Source organism: Neomonachus schauinslandi, chromosome 12, assembly GCF_002201575.2.
Source record: "Neomonachus schauinslandi chromosome 12, ASM220157v2, whole genome shotgun sequence".
Lineage (NCBI taxonomy): Eukaryota > Metazoa > Chordata > Mammalia > Carnivora > Phocidae > Neomonachus > Neomonachus schauinslandi.
Window position 1 is genome coordinate 24511443 of NC_058414.1, and position 17316 is coordinate 24528758.

At 36.0% G+C, this 17316-nt stretch overlaps 1 protein-coding gene across 1 annotated transcript in view; it reads right to left on the bottom strand.

Annotated features, from left to right (window-relative positions):
- The window catches only part of SEMA3C (semaphorin 3C), a 184637-nt gene that overhangs the window by 43777 nt on the left and 123544 nt on the right, over positions 1 to 17316 (bottom strand). The window contains exon 12 of the mRNA XM_021689514.2: positions 10278 to 10500. Coding sequence (XP_021545189.2) covers positions 10278 to 10500 — 223 coding nt within the window. The remainder of the gene's footprint in view (positions 1 to 10277; positions 10501 to 17316) is intronic.

Below are 17316 nucleotides of genomic sequence, written 5' to 3' on the forward strand. Positions count from 1 at the left end.
TTCCTTGGTAAACGCTCTTGATTTTCCTAACCTTAAATGAGCTTCCAGAGTTAAATTCTTATCTGAATAGTCTCCTAGTGGGGCCTCAAGGATTGTCATGGATTCAGCTAACACCTACATCGCTGTGACTCCAGTATCGACATCTCTTAGCACAGCCCTCTCTGCTGAAGTGTATCTCTTAACAACACTCTCTGACTGATTCCTCCAGATGGTCCACCAAATCTTTAACTCAGTGTGGGGCAGACTTGGGTTTGAATTTAATTACTGTTCCCAATAGCGTCACAACCCTAAGAAAGCCATTTAACTTCTCAAAGCTTCAGTTTACGTAACTGTAAAAGGAGGGTACTGATTCTAACTCATAGGGTCGTTGTGAGATTTTGATAAGGTACTGTATTTCGGTGATAAACTCAGTCTGTGATGCGGAACAGGTCACAGGAAAGTGTAGGTGTGCCGTTCAAAAAGGAATTTGTTACTCTCCAAATCTGCTTGCTGATTCCATACTCCCTTGACCAGTGAATGGTACTTCTTCCCATCTATTTGCCAAGTCAAAAATCTGTAAAGCACTCTCAACACAGTTTTCACCCTTCCACCTTTCTCAAATCAATTTGTTACCATGAAGTCCTTACCTCTTCCAAAATATCTCTTTAACCTGGTAATCCCTCTCAACCTCCAACTTCTAACACCTGTCTTAATTTAGGCTTTCATCCTCTCTTGCCTATAATAAACAAAAAGTCTCCTAACTGGTTTCCTTTTCTCTGTCTGTAATGCATGCTCCACATCATTGCCAAAGTGATTTATCTAAAATGCATATAGGCAGCGGCTGACCCACTCCAAGGTTACCCCCAGGTCTTTGTATATCCTCTCCCTTTGAGTGTAGGTGGAACGTGTGACTTGCTTCTAACCAAAAGAAAAATGCTAAATTGATAGCATGTCAATCCCTTGACTATGCCACATTATATGAAACCCCATTTTAGCAGATTGAAGGGAAAGACTGCTAATTTTAAAGGAGCAAACCACTATGATTTGAATGACCAACAGAGATCCCTGTGGGAGGGAACTGCTTTGGCCTCATTTCTGCATCAAAATTAAATAATTTTTTTCAAAATCATGTGAGTTTGGAAGAAGACACTAAACTCCAGAAAGTAATGTAGCCTGGCTTACACTTTGCAGACTTGTGAAACCCTGAGCAGAGACTCAGCCAAGCTTTCACCTACAGAAACTGAAATAACAAGTATGTATAGTTTTAAGCCACTAATCTTTTGGTAATTTGGTAAGTAGCAACAGAAAACTATCTCAAATGTGAATCAGGCAGCCACTTTCTTCCTGGATTCTACAGATCCTTACATTATAGATCTTAACACACTGGTCTCTATGAAAAGTTTACAATGCTCTTTCCCTAAATATTCTCTTATTTTTTCAAGTCTTTGCTAAACTCTAACCATCTCAATGGGACAAACCCTAAAATCTTTCACCATGGGTGTGTGTGTGTGTGTGTGTTTCATAGCACGGATCAAATTCAAACAGGTTATGTAATCTGTTTATGCATTACGGTCATTTTCTCTACCAGTAGAATGTAAGCTCCAGAAGGACAGAGAGATGTTTGTCTCTTTGGTTCACTGGTGCATCCCAAGCACCTGTGAGAGTGCCTGTCACATAACTGGTTCCATAATATTTATTAAATTAGATTGAATTGCCTCCTCCATTGGGCCATGAGTTCCTTAAAGGTAAGTGCTGTTGCTATTTTTCTTTATATACCATAAGCCCTGGCATGCAATAGGCTCAATAAATTCTAATGAGTGAATAAATGGTATCTTTGTAATGTATCACTACGTTATTCTGCACTGGTTGAAAAGCAGCTATAGAACAAAACATATTATATTTCTGCATTTATGAGCAAAGGCTTTGCTGGAGTTTCAAAACATCAGATTGATTATTTTTATTTTAGAAATTCTTAAGAGAATTTTCATCTTTCATCTTTCAATGAAGCTAGAGGTCAAACCCATTTGCAGTACTTTCCTGTTGCTGCTATAACAAATTCCCACCAGTTTCATGCCTTAAAACTACACATATTTATTGTCTTATAGTTCTGTAGGCTAGAAGTCTAACATGGGTCCCACTGGGCTAACCTCAAGGTGTCAGGAGAATTGCATTCCTTTCTGGATACTGTAAGGACCATCTGCTTCCTTGAGTTTTCCAGCTTCTAGAACCCAGTGGAATTCTTTGGCACATGGTCCCGCTTCCTCCATCTTCAAGGCCAGCAGAATCACATCTTTCTGACACATCTTCCATTGTCACATTTCCCCCTGATGATAGCCAGGAAAAGTTTTTCTGCTTTTACATAGTCATGTAATTAGATTGAGCACACCCAGACAATTCAGGAAAATCTCCTCATCACAAGGTCTATAACAGAATCTGACATGTAAGGTAACATATCCACAGGTTCCAGATCTTAGGATGTAACCTTTGGGGGGCTATAATTCTACCTGCCACATGAGTGAAAGAGGAAACTAGCATACAACTAAATAAAACATTTATGACTCTAGTACCAGAGATTCACCTCAGAAAATCCAATTTCAATTTTTTTATTCCAATTTATACTATATTTCATATTCTAAAATGAAACCTTTCTTTCCATTTTCTACAAAATTTGAATTCTTCTCAGGTCAATAAAAAAAATGACAACAACAACAAAAAACTTATAAAGCTGGCTTTCCACAGAAACCACCCCCACACCTGAGAGCCAGCTATAGCCCTCCTTTGGGTAATCACATTGAGAAGGCTTGGCCTGGCTGAGTCTAAGGCTGTGAATTCTTCTCCTAGGGACAAAAGCTGCCAAGTCTGCCTCAGAGAAACTTGGCAGCACATCAAGAAGAAAAACATAGTGTGGTTATTTCTTAATACACAGACAAAAGACTTTAACTTGTCTTTATGCTAGAAAATTTTCTTACATTCATTTATGAGTAAAGGGTTAAATGAAGGCAACATACAGGAATGAGGTTTGGCTGCAGTTGTTTTCAGGTCATCTAGGAAAATATCAATCATTAAATAGTAAAAGAGTCAGTGTAGCAGAGCAAATCATCACCATCTCTCCTGTTGAGAGGCACTGTCTCCTTGCATGATATTCTGAAATCCTCCAAATATATCATTTGAATATGCAGAATCCATTTTAATTAAGTAATAGAACCATGCCAAAGAGATTTGCATGTGTTTTGGTGAGTTTGTAAGACATACTGAAGACAGAGATAAGCCCCATTTAAAAAAAAATTGGAAATGTGCAAAGATTTAGTGATAAATCAAAAATGAAGGCGAAGACCTACTCCATTTCTGCAACCTCTCCTCTCGCCCAAAATATAATCTCCTTCCTTCTTGACTATATAGTAACTGACATAAAAAGGTATCAGATTCACAGGTCAAATTCTAGCAGAGTTAATTCACACACAAATCCAGTCTGTTTCAAGTCTTCTCTGTCACCTTATAAGATGTATCTTGTTAACGTGTAAGACTTGGTGACAACATATGGGTGGGCAAAAGTGAGTGATATCACTCAAACAAAACAATGCTGATGTGTGTCAGCACATCAACGACATCGTCTTGACTTAATTGGATGAAACATTTCTTTCACAGTAAAATGAGAAGTATAAATGAAATTACCTTAACTTCATAAAAGGTAAATAATATAAAGTGGTGATGGTCAATGAGGTAGTAATGTGAAGAGAATAAATGCTCAGGGTGTAAATTCAGACAGCAAGAGTTGATATTCTAGTTGTATCGTATACCAAATATCTATGTGATCTTAACTCATCTGACCTTCTGCTAAACATGATGGAGGATAAGTGCAACTCATTCACTCATTCATTCAAATAATATCCATTGACTGGCAACTTTGAGTGATGCACTATTCTAAGTATTGAAGATACAGAGATGAATAAATCCCACAAATACACTTATCTCCCATCGAGTCTGCATTCTCACAATTCCTCACAGAGTAAATGATAAGGGCTGGATGAGAGTCAATAACATGTCTGGAAAAGGTAAGTACTGTAAATAAATGTAATTAACATCATTAAAATAGTAATAAAACATTTCAGAAACTTGAAAAGTATACTTTTTTGCATAATAAGCAGAATGCTGAATAAACAAATGGCTTGTTCAGGTAAACTAAGAAGACAAAATTTACATAATCATTACATGAGTTGGTATGCTGTCTTTAAAAGAATGTATCTCTGAAGAGTAGCTTAAAGAAAAAAAATCTGCTTTTCGGCATAAAAAATTTTCAACAATTAGCCATGTATGTATTTTTAATAAGCTGTCTTTAGGAAGTAAAATTTAAATGAGAACATTTATCTCTGGATTAGCAATCACTCTATGGGCTGCCTTCCCTTTTTTTTTTCTCTCTCTGTCTCTACATATACCCTTTCTGCTACTCTTCTACATGATCAAGCAGTCATCACACCATGATTTATCATCTTCTCCTGTCAATTCAGCCATCATTCCACTCTGTTCCATTAGTTTTTCCCGCTGTGAAAATCCCAGTAGAATCCTTGGTAAACTCTCAGAAGTTTCCAGATTCTGCTTTGGAAAGCAGTGAACCACAATGTTATTAAAAACCAGTGACTTATAAAGGGATTTGTTCCTTATTCCTAAGCAAAGGGGAAGTCTAGACATTATCCTCAGAGTGACATTCATGCACAGCTTCCAACTGACAGGAGTCTTTTCTGAGCTCAAAAGTACTGCTCCGGCTATCAAATTTTACACGGAGTATTTTAGGGAGCTCTTTAAAAATCAAAACGCCTGGCTCTGCGGTTCATTAAGGGTGCCATTCCAAGAGATGTGACTGCCAAAACTGGGTCGTTACTATGAAGGTAGTTATCCTGTAATGCTGCAAGGCAAACATATTAAGGCTTTAGTCACATATGTGGCACACACTTCAAAACTCCACACTTTCAAAGGACTTATTGGAGCCAACATTCCAACTTAGTACTCATCCAGTGAAACGGAAGCTAATAAGAAGCATGAAACAGTACACAGTATATAAGAACTTTGGCAGAACACCACATGTATCGACCTTACATTAAAAAATCATAATGGCATTAAATCATACCAAACTGCTAACACCCATTCACAAGAATACTATCATTCTTTCATCAGAAACCACATGTCATTCTGATTCATATATAGTGCTAAAAATATAAATTTGATAGAATGTGTCTAAACCTGACCCAGACACTTAAATATTTTCGTAACTCCAGAGGCAAAAGGAAAACAGGCAAAAACGTCTTCACTGTGCAATACAGTCAGCTCTGAACAAATGGCCTGGATGTAAGCAGTAGGTGGCAAAGTTAAAATAGAAATGTTAATCCTGTGTGAGCTCTAGCCTGCTGGTTTACAGCCTTTCCTAAAGATTCAAAAAAAAAGGGGGCAGGGGAGTAAGGATCACACAAATACCCACAGCACTAATACTAAGACCTAAAAGCACAAAACAAAGCAACACACACAAAACAGAACAAAACAAAGATACTACAAAACATCAACAAATGCTACAGAATAAAACAAAGCACTGACCTGAAAATACATTTTTTTTTTTCAATATGAGATGTTTTTTAGAGGGGTAGTAGCAGGAATGAATGGGAACGTAATAAAGTAGAAACTAAGTTTACTTAAAGTTTTAATAGAACAGCAGAATAATCTTTTACTCAAGATAAAAGGAGAAATATTTATTTTGGGCAACATTATGAATTCCTGTATTATATCTACATATTAGAAAATAGCTTCTTTAAGAAGTCTTCATTTTTCTAAAATTATCCAACTATCAGACAAAACAAGGTCAGCAAACTTTTTCTCAAAAAGGCCAAATAACAAATGTTTTAGGATCTGTGAGCTAAACGTCTCTGTGGCAACTACTCAACTCTGGCATTGTAGCTCAAAAGCAGGCACAGAAAAAATGTCAAAGAATGAATGTGGCCATATTCTAATAAAACTTTATTTATGGACACAGTAATCTACAAATCTTGTTATTTTCAGTGCTCACGAAATATTCTTCTTGTTATTTTTCTTCAATCATGTAAAAAGGTGAAACAACATTCTTAGCTTATGTACCATACATGCAGTGGGCTAGATTTGGTCCAGGTTGTTGTTTGCTGAACCCTAGGTTAGACATTGATTAACACAAACTTTAAGAAATAAAAAATGAGAAGACAAAGCTCAAATTATCTTTCTTTCTTCCCTTCTTTCTTTCTCCCCTCCCCTCTCTTTCTTTCTCTTATTTATTATCTATCTATCATCTATCTATCTATCTATCTATCTATCTATCTATCTATCTATCTATCATCTATCTATCTTTGCATCTGGCAATACACAAAATATAATGAAGTAGTACCAGGGGACTGGAGGGTCAGATTACCAGCCTCTCAAACTCAGCTGATATAGTAGTACACCGTAAGGAACTAATTGTAATGGTTAGCAGGCATTGGGCTTATATAACTACCACGGAGATTCTGGGTGTGACAAAATTATTCATAATATTCAAAGTGAATATAGTTACATAATATCCTATTTGTATTCCAATTAACTGTCATGTAAGTTGTTTTTTTTTAATGACATCTTTTTTGACAACTAATGTCTTCATTGAATTCCTCTGAAATTTCCAATAATGGTAAAGAGAGAAGGAAGCGATGAGAGAAGCTTGCCTCATGGCAATAATTGGAACATTATTATTTACTTATAACAGCTGAAAAGCTCTCTGGCAGTGAGGAATTTGGCAACACCATGACATATTATACCCTTCCTAAGACATTTAGAAATCCTTGGGAGTGGTGACCTGGATTTTCCCAAGTTCCATTTCAGAAAAGGCTATCCTATTCACTTTTAGTAGCAAACAAGCACCGAGAACTCTCTTTTGAAGAAACTTCACCAGTAAGCCAAGAACTACTTGGGCAATACGTCTTTTATACCAATATACTGGCATTAGAGTTTCAGGTAAATTGAAATCCTTGCTTCTAAATTCTAGTGCAGTCTGATATGACCATGAGGCTAAGATTCAATGGTTTAGTAAGTTATCATCTCTCCAGAAAGATGCTGTTGGCAGAGGTATTATCATAGCATGTAGTTTCCCATTACAGTAGAGTCTTTCAGAGACTCATGTGGCTTTGTAAGCAATCATTAGGGAAGCTTCCCAGTACAGTTAAAAACATATGCCTAAATACCGTTTTCAAATATTTAAATACCAACATAAAAAGTCTATGTAAAGGTGCCAGATACTTATATGGTAAGAAAAGCCAAAGAATTTGTGCAAAAGTGTTTCTTACTGCCTTCTACAAAGTTTATAAAGATTTGAAAATTCCACCCACTAAATCTACATATTTTATGCAAATCATGAGACAACAACCCAACTGTGACATCAGAGTTCACATTTAACACAAGTTCCAAAAGGAGGAAAAAAAAAAAAAAAAACAGTCACTTTTTATGAGTAATATGAGATATTAGGGGGAAGTATGACTCTAAAATTACCACTTCACTTCAGGAATTTTTTTAAAAATGCAAACTCCATGCCAGATAATCTGAACTAAAGCTAAGAGCAACTCTTCGAAGTCATCCATATGGAGGTTACATCTTTGGAGAACACAGTTTATTTGCAAAATGAAGATGAGGTTTTGCAAATAGTTATGAATTCCCTTCATTATATGAGTAGCAGTGGATATGGTCATGATATTCAATTCATCTTCACAAATATTTATTGAGCTTACCAGGCACAGTGATATGCCTAGAGAGAAATTACATATCATGGAGAAATGGAACATTGAAAGGAACGTGCAGTAAGAATACAAATATGGGAGACTGGATTAAGCACTGCTTCCAGAGTCTTCGGAGTGGATAAATTGAGTTTGAAGCATGATGTCTGAAATGTTAAGGAGTTACACAATTTGTGTTATCTAAAAGTAAGATGTAAATCAACAACAGAGATGTTGGCTGGGATGTGGAGAAAAAAGAACACTCAGGGCACTGTTGGGTGAGAAAGCATACTGATGTAGCCACTGTGGAAAACAGTGTGGAGTTTCCTCAAAAAGTTAAAAATAGAACCACCTTATGATCCAGCAATTACACGACAGGATATTTACTAAAGAATACAAAAACACTAGTTCAAAGGGATATATATCCCCCTCTATGTTTATAGCAGCATTATTTAAAATAGCCAAGATATGGAAGCAGTCCAAGTGTCCATCGATTGATGAATGGATAAAGAAGAGATGGTATATATACAATGGAATATTACTCAGCTATAGAAAAGGATGCAATCTTGCCATTTGCAACGATGTGGATAGAGCTAGAGTATAATGCTAAGTGAAGTAAGTCAGACAAATACTTGTGATGAGCACAGGGTGATGTATGCAAGTGTTGAGTCACTATATTATATACCTGAAACTAATATTAACACTGTCTGTTAACTAACTGGAATTAAAATAAAAACTTAAAAAATTTTTTTAAATAATAAAATAAAATACAAAAAAAACAAGTAAGATGTAAATGCAAATACTGAGTTCAGGAAATGACAAGGACTAGGGATTTGGGATTTGTTTGCACATAATAATTAAAACCAAATGAATAAATGAGATGGCCAAAGAATATGTAAAAAGAAGAGGACTGTGGACAGAATCTCGGGGGATACCTATGCTCACAAGCAGGAGGAAGCTAAGCTCATGAGGAAAACTGAGAAGAAACTTAAGTTACTTGTGGCTGAAGTGACAGGCAAAGAGTGATTCTACAATACCAAATGATGCAAACAGGAGATGGAAGTACCTCATGGTTAAAGGTCATTGGATTTTCTTATCATGAGGACTTTGAACACCTTGGCCAAATCAGCAGGCTAGCAGAGGGTGAGCAATGGGTTAAGGTGTAGTTTAGTTTTGTATTCTGGTGTAAGGTTTCTAAGCCAAGGATACAGTAGAGAATGAAATGAACAAATAAAGCGAATAAGAAGATAGCTGATAAAGAAAGGTCCTGGAAATGGCAGGAAAGAATAAAATTGAGAACAGACTAGACAATGGTTAGTCTGGGAAGGAAGGGTTATTTCTCAGGTGTGGGGCAAACAAAGAGAGCATCAGTGAAACCACCGATATGTCCAAGTGTGAAAGAGGATGTCAAGTCGTACATGTCAGCAGATTCTCAACCTCAGACCAATACAAGCTGAAATTATATGAGAGTGAAAGATTCAGATCTGGGGTTTTAAGTAAGAACAAAATAAGAATTTCATAAGAAAGGTACACTTTGAAATTACTATTTAGCCAAGAAAATATATCCACATCTTAAACTGATTGAGTTTGAGTGCAAATTCATTTCTTAGCTCAGAATACTTATTGCACCATTGTATATCTTATAATGAGGTTTACAGACACATATCTTTTTCGTAAGCTAGTAGAGGAATTACCTAATTTCATAAAGTACTTCTGATATTGTAAGTAAAGAGATTTCATCACTCCCTGCAAGGTGGTCAGGAATGTTTGAAAGATGTTAATTACTGCCTGACTGGCAAACTAGAGTTTTTTCTCTTGAGTAATGGTTCTCAAACTTTAGTGTATATCGAGTTACCTGAAGGGCTTGTTAAAACACAGATCGCTGGGTCTTGAATCCCTAGAGTTCCTGGACTGGAGCTCTAAACTTTGTATTTCTAACAACTTCTTGGGTGATATTGATTTTGTTAGTCTGGGGAACACACTTTGAGAACCACTGCTATAAAGTCAGCCATTACCATTCATGTAGATCTATAAACAAGAGTATTTTTCACTCAACTTGTGTATTAAAGTAAATTGGCAAACTACAGTTATAAATGTATTAAAATACTACCATTAATATTTTCAAAAAAGCTATCTGTATTTGTTATTAAATTCACTTTTAAATGTTATCTAGAACTATCTATCATTATCATTATCACTGGAAAATGGCTCCACGTATTTGCTTCAGTTGAGAGGAACTACCCATGCTTAAAATTTCTTCCCATCCTTTCATTCGGCTCATAATTATTATATTTCACTATAATATGTGCCAGGGACTGTTCTAGGTGCTTTACATATATTAACCCATTTGTTCCTCACAATAACCCTATGAAGTAATTTATTTCATTAACTCCATTTTACAGATGTGGTAACAGGCATAGAGACATTAAATACCTCAGTGAGGGTCCAACAGACATCAACATTGGAGTCTCTCTGGTTCCAATATTATGGTCCTTACCTATTATGCTCTTCTGCTACATATTAAAGTATAGTTTGAGCTCAAATACTTACCTGTGCCGAGAAACAGGACATGGTATCTACCATCAGCAGCATTTACTCGATCCACAGCTATCTTTGTGTACTTGTAGTCAGTGCCTATACGAACAATCAAAGGCCTTCTGTGGATTGGGTAGACAGAATTGTACATGAGAGGATGGTTCCGGATAAAAGTGACAACATCATCTGGGAATTCCTTAGTGGTCCGCATATTGGGTGTAAATGCTCCTCCTGGGCACTAATAAAATATTTTAAAAAGAACCAAGTTAGTAAATAGTTACTTCATTTGAGTGATAACCAAAAGCCTCTACTTTTCAAAATACTTAGAGGCTTAAGTTGTTGTAAGTACAGATCCTCCTCGACTTATGATGGGTAATAATCCTGATAAACTCATCATAAATTGGAAATATTGAGAGTTAAAAATGCATTTGATACACTTAACCTACCGAACATCATAGCTTAGCCGAGCCTACCTTAAACATGCTCAGAACACTTGTATTAGCCTGCAGTTAGACAAAAATCATGTAACACAAAGCCTATTTTATAATAAAGTGTTGAAGAACTCATGTAATTTATTGAATACTGTATTAACAGTGAAAACCAGAATGGTTGTAAGTGTATGGGTTGTTGACCTTTGTGATCACATGGCTGGCTAGGAGCTGCCCCAAGAACCATTTGAGCAAGGCTAAGTCCACTGGTCCTACCCCATTTGTTTTCAGAGAGCAGTTGATGCCACTTTGTATATAACTTTTACCCTTCCCACCCATCACTTTTCTATTCTTATTCTGTGCCAGCAACAGTGTTGTTAGGGAAAATTTGATAATGATAATCTGTTTTGGCCAGTAAGCAATAATAAGATCTGAAAAAGGACTGCTGGACAGCTTCAGCAGTTCTGAAAAGAAGGCATGACAAGGGCTTCTGGGGAGAAGATTCCATTTATAGGACATCTGAGGCCAAGCTCAGGGGTAGGCTGGGAGCTGCTAAAGCTTGGAACTCAAACTTATCCATTAATAGGATCCAAGTGTTAAGTTAGACAAGTGAAACTGTTAGGTATAAACTTTAACACATACACACATTTGTGTAATCCTATTAAATACTTGACAATATTTCTACTTTCAAAAACAAAAATACTTTGTCATATTTTCTTGAAAGAAAAGCACTTCTGTTATAGCTTTCATTTATTCTCTTAAGAGAGGTAGAAGGTAAAGGAAGGCAACAAAGCAAACTTTCTGATCAATAGCAATGGGTACAGCATCTGGGCAAACTGTAAGATGTAATGGGGACAGTAACAAACTGGAAAGTTGTACCTTATTCAAAAGTGGCAATGAACCCTCATTTCTAACTGATTGCTCCTGTGCAGGAATGTAAGCCTGGTGTGGCCAGATTTCAACAGAAAATAGAAATGTGGAATTTTATGTGAAATCTGCCAAAATTGTAATGCTAACTCAATGTAAAAAAAGAAAAACTTTAGGGACCCCCAAAACATGGCGACCTCTAGGTTAAACCCTTGCAACAGCTATCCCACAATGTTAGTGCCTCTGGACCAGGATTGTTGGGCCGACCCACATTTGCAAATAACTCTCAGCAAATTACTAATGTTGCCCCACTCACTTAGACAGTATTATACTGAATGCAATTTTTAGACTCACTTTGACCAGTTAACATTACTAGAACTTTTTACAGGACCAGTAAATATAGTTCCTTTTTATAGAAAGGCACAGGGAGCAATTAAATGACTTCACTAAGGAGAGATAATGAGACAAGTAATGAAAGTAAGCCGCTGATTCATTATCCCCTCAAGTGACTTTCATCTAGGGCTCATATGTTTTTCTTTTAGGAAAAAAGCATTATATTTAAATATACATGTTTATAAATTGCCCACAAAAAAGACCAAATGGGGACAAAGAATTTCATTTGAGGGTATTCTAAAATGATGGAAGTGTTCCATGCTTCTGCAAAGTGTAGAATTATGGGTGTTCTCTATCCTCATTCCTCACACAAAGTGGAAAAAGGGAAATGTATTGCTCACTGAATGAAAAAATGGAAAGAACAAATGCACGGGCAATCCAGTTCCTCATAAAACACCACTAATTATGGTTTGCTAAGCTGAGATGTCTCCTTAAATATTTGCAAACATTCTCATTTGTAAGGTCCAGGAAGATCCAAAGTTAGCATATATTACTAGGCAATTTATATAATTGCCAGTTAGCAATTATTTTCATGTGCGATAAGGTTATTAAATTGTTAAGTGTCTAGTTTCTGGGTTTTACTTAATTTAAATTCAGTTAAAAATTATGTCTAATGTGCCCAAAAGTGTTCTTATTAAATAGGTAACCAAACAAATCAACTCAAATCAGTTATTTTATATTCATTCAAATGTCCCCCATTTGGGACTTTGGTTTTATGAACTTCGTGCTTAGAAACCAGTGTTTCACGGTAGGAGTATTTTCAAAATTACAAAAGAAGCCTTTTTGACAATAATTAATTTTTTCCATTGATTTGTGGCATAAACTTTGCAGATAAGACACAGGATGAGTGACAATGATTGTGACAAGAAGAAAAATGGATTACCCTTTGTAGATTCTCTATCTGGACTTGTGAGTTTGCTCAGTGTAACGCTACCAAGTATAAATAAGATGCGAATAACTTATCCCCCACCTTGTGATATGTGAAAGCATGTGTACTGAAATCTCAAGATAATATAACATCTACATGCTGCCATAAAATAAAGCCTCTGTCCATGAATGAGGCTGGTGTCTCATTCTTCGTAAGGCTGATTGAGCTCTACAAATAGTCATTAAGTAGTTTGGGTTAAACTTCTCCTTTAATCTGTTGTTTTTTTTTTCCAGTTCTAGCTTTCTGTTTATGGAGCAGTGATAAGGACTCCTTTTTTGAGTAAAGACATTTTAAGTGTTTTGATTACTAAAGTGTTGGGTGAAATGCTAGGAACAGTAACAATGCCATGTTAAGGAAATATCAGCAATTGTTGCCCTCAACTTAATTTCTTTCCTATTTTTAGGTATTCTTGACATCTGCCGTCCTCTGATGCTCCTAAATCTCACATCCATGATCCTAGTTTTCAATATTAACATATTCATATCTTAATTCATGTATTTATTCTTTGGACACTTTTTATTCAAAAAGCATTTTGATGTGCCCAGTGGGAGACATAAGAAAAAGCCACCATTATCTTCTAGACATAAGTATTCTGGTATGGAAGATGGGCATCTTCAAAGCAAAATAACAAGGCATATAATAATAATTTAAGACAAATATAAAATAAATAATAAATCTTTGTTCATGATCAATTGCCATATGTGTGTAAGAGCCAGTATTTTTTAAATGAATTCAGAATAGTAGAGAATTTAAGGCTCTCAGGGTTGGTGAAAAGGTTTAGAGATAGAAAAAAAAAACTGGAATATTTAGGAAACTTTAATTCCTGGGGCATTGCTGGATCACAGAGCACAAAGTGGAAGAAAGAGGTAGGAGTTGAGGTTAAAGAATACAGAAAATAAAAGCAAAACTAGTCAGAGAAGGAGTGACTGGCATGGTCAAGGGGAGCTTGACCTAAACACTTGAAAGATGAATGGTATATGGATAAATACATGGACATAAATAAATGGCATTCCAGAATCTGGGGTAGTTTCTGGCACTGGACTTTGAAACTTGTATTCTGAGAGAAACTGATCTCATGCTTAAACCCTTGGTAATCTAGGCTCTTTATTTAAAGCCTAAAGATTTACATAGCTGAAGACTTGTACTTATGCACCAGTTGGTCCTCATTTCACCTCCATTTATCCCCCATTGCTGACAGGAGTGTTCTGTTCCAGTCCTACTAGCTCAGACAGAGCTTCTAGAACTTACTTATTAATTTATATCTTATAAAGTAATTATAATGTAAGCTGTAACTTTTGTCTGGACTATCATTCTTTCCCCACCCAAGTTATCCAAATCTGACTGCCTTCGGGGCCAGCTCAATCTCCTATTTTTTATATGCCTTCTCTACATAAGGCTGTCCCACGACAGTCTCTCTCACCTAGACTTCAATAGTATTTATTGTCTATTTTATTCATGTGTCTTGAATAATGATATGAAAAAACATATAATGAATTTTTCATGTCTACACACCTTATGTACTTAATTTTATTGTAAAGTTCCCTAACAAAGTTTTAAACATCTATGAAGACTAGAAGTAAGAACCACCAAAAGATGCATGGAATCAACAAAAGTACCAGAAATAAAGTTCTCTTTTTCTGGCCACCACTATGTGGGTCATGAATTTTTTGTGTTCTTTTGCTGCACCAGGTATCAGGCACGATGATGAAAGCAGATGGTTCTGGTCCACTTATAAATAGGTATTAAAACAGAACACTTTTATTAGGTTCTGCTTTAAACAGAAGAGTATAAGCAAAAACAATTTTCTATGGAAGCTTTATACATGTTGCAACAGAATAATGTAATGTGTTAGCTCAGCCACAGAGAGAATCTGCAGTCTTTGGCTGCCCTTTGCAACATACCAAAGGTGTCTTGTTTCTTCCACAAACTTGAATTACTTATGGAAAAACATTATGACACAATTGGCAGGCTTCTTCCCACTGACTGGGGCAGTTTGCTAACATAGCCATCAACCCTGCTTTAAGAGAATCACCTACAGGGAACATTAGAATAAGGGTATACAATTCCTGCCCCCCTGTCATTTCTTTAAGAATCCAGTCATGTATTAATGAGGTTGACCCGGCAACTGGACTACTGTGTAGGGAAATAAAGTAGAGCAATCACAGTTGATACTTCATGGGAGGACTTCAGAAGCAACATTTTTAGCCCCAGAGAAGAGGGACTGTTCTGGGTCACTTGGCTGTAGGTCTTCCTGCTACATCAGTGGGATATTAAACCCTGGAAGCCTAGGAAAAAGACAGACACTGGCCACTCTGAGTCAGACAGCTGAAACTTCCTGGTGTGTTGCTCAGGGAAGGGTGGAGGGACCAGATCTTCTGGGAGGTATGCTTTCCAGAAGGAGTTCCAGAGGTCTTCCTCCACCCTGCCTGTTTCACTCCCTAAGGATCACTCATCTGACAATTTTTTTATTTAAGGGAGCTGCTCTGGTCTCAGCACCAGATGTAAGAAACCACATTATAGAAATATGTCTCAAGGACTGACTACTCCCTTTTTTTCACGGCGTCAGCTCCAGATGTGTGTTACTAAGCCCTGGCTTATACCACGCTGTTTTACAACAGAAAAAAAACATGCTTATTCTTAGGAGCTGGGGAAGTAGTGAAAAGTGGGACTGTTAGCAGAATTTTCTAATTTAGCATTGGTTTATTTTGTTGTACTAAAAGGGGTTATCTATTCCCACATTTTATTTAGAATAATTGCTATTTGACATGAGTGGTTTTCTCAGTATGATTCCTGAGAGTCTTTTTGAACTGTCATTCCGGTGAAAAGTCTTTACAAGGGGTGGGAACGGGTGGCTTTTCTTCAGGAAAAAAAATTCCTGAATTGTAATACTTGTCAGTTTCCAGACTGTAACTATTCTCACCATGCTGATCTCAAGTTAGTACTGTGAATCCTTACTTGAGATAAAGTGCATACAATCTACTCTTGTAAACTGTGTATAAACTAGCTCCTACATACACTCACTGAGGCTCTGAGGCCTCAAACCTGATTCAGTGAGCATGGCTCTTTTTTACCTGTTTTGTTTGTTTACCTGGGAAATTTCTCTTAAGGTAATACTTGGAGGAAATTAGAATTTTGTTGAGTTTGCAAACCAACTGTTCTTGTATGAATCCCATATGTATGTTGTTAAAAAGAATAATTAATGAAAGCATAATCACAATCACCTGTTAATTTTCTGTATTAAGATAAAGCAATGACTTGGTCAACTTCAAATAGCAAGCAATTCTCAAAAAGAAGATTTATCTTTGAACAGGTTATCAGTGAGTCACCTGGGAATGCATGAAATACACTGAATGAAATAAGGAAAGCTGTTGAGTTATAATGGAATCTGAAAGTTGTTCACCTTCCCCTTCACTTTGCCTCCTCTTATGTAATAATCTCTGCTTCTTATCCAATACACCCCAAGTTGAGGTACCCGAAGATCAATATATCTATTGATATCTTCCTTGTGTTACACAAAATAATTAAGTATTTTCATTTTCTGTTGAGCTATGAGCATCGAAAAGAGATCATGTAAAAGGATACTGTGAATTGTATGATAGGACTTTGTCCCCAGCCATGATTAAGTGTGGCTCTTTAAAATTTAATTGTTTCATAGCTAAAGAGTAATGATGATAATCTTTCCAGTTAATTAAAGGTTAATTGTTCCTGTAAAAGATGTATCAATGATTAATCTTTGAGCTTCTTAGCCAGGGAACAAAATTTGAGCTCTTTTACTTTTGAATAAATAGGTTTAAAGGCTTAGCAAACTATTTTTCTTATTTTTCAAAGAAATTTGACAGCAGTATAATTTAGAATGATGAGAAAATAAAGGACTGAATAATACACTGCAAATAAACTCTAATAATAAGACAAAAAATAAAGTGAATCAACAATCAGTAAAAGTTATGTGGGATGAATACCTGAAAGCATACTGGTGGAGGGAATTTCAGATTCAAGTAAAAAGGAAAAAGAAATATTTCAAGAAAATAATACTTTAACAGCTATCTTTTGATTATTTTCCATGAAACCATTCTTTACTCACATATAAAATAAATATAACCATGTTCTATGAAATGCAAAAATATAAGAAAATTATATTCCTCTTGATAGTCAACTGAAAATTATATTCCTCTTGATTGTCTCTTTTCAGTGTACTCTATGACATTTTATAAAGACAAAAACTAATCAATATTCTAGAATTCAATAAAGCCTTATAAGGGGCCAAATGAAAAACAAATAGTAGGACAATGATCATTATTGTCCTAAAAAAAGTTCAATTCCAGTCTGTCAGTGCACTGTCTATAACTTCAGCTGGAAACGTTAGTTTTCAGTGTACTTCTTAATACTGCTAATATACCTGTATACCTCAAAACTTTATAGCTTATAAATATTTTGTTGA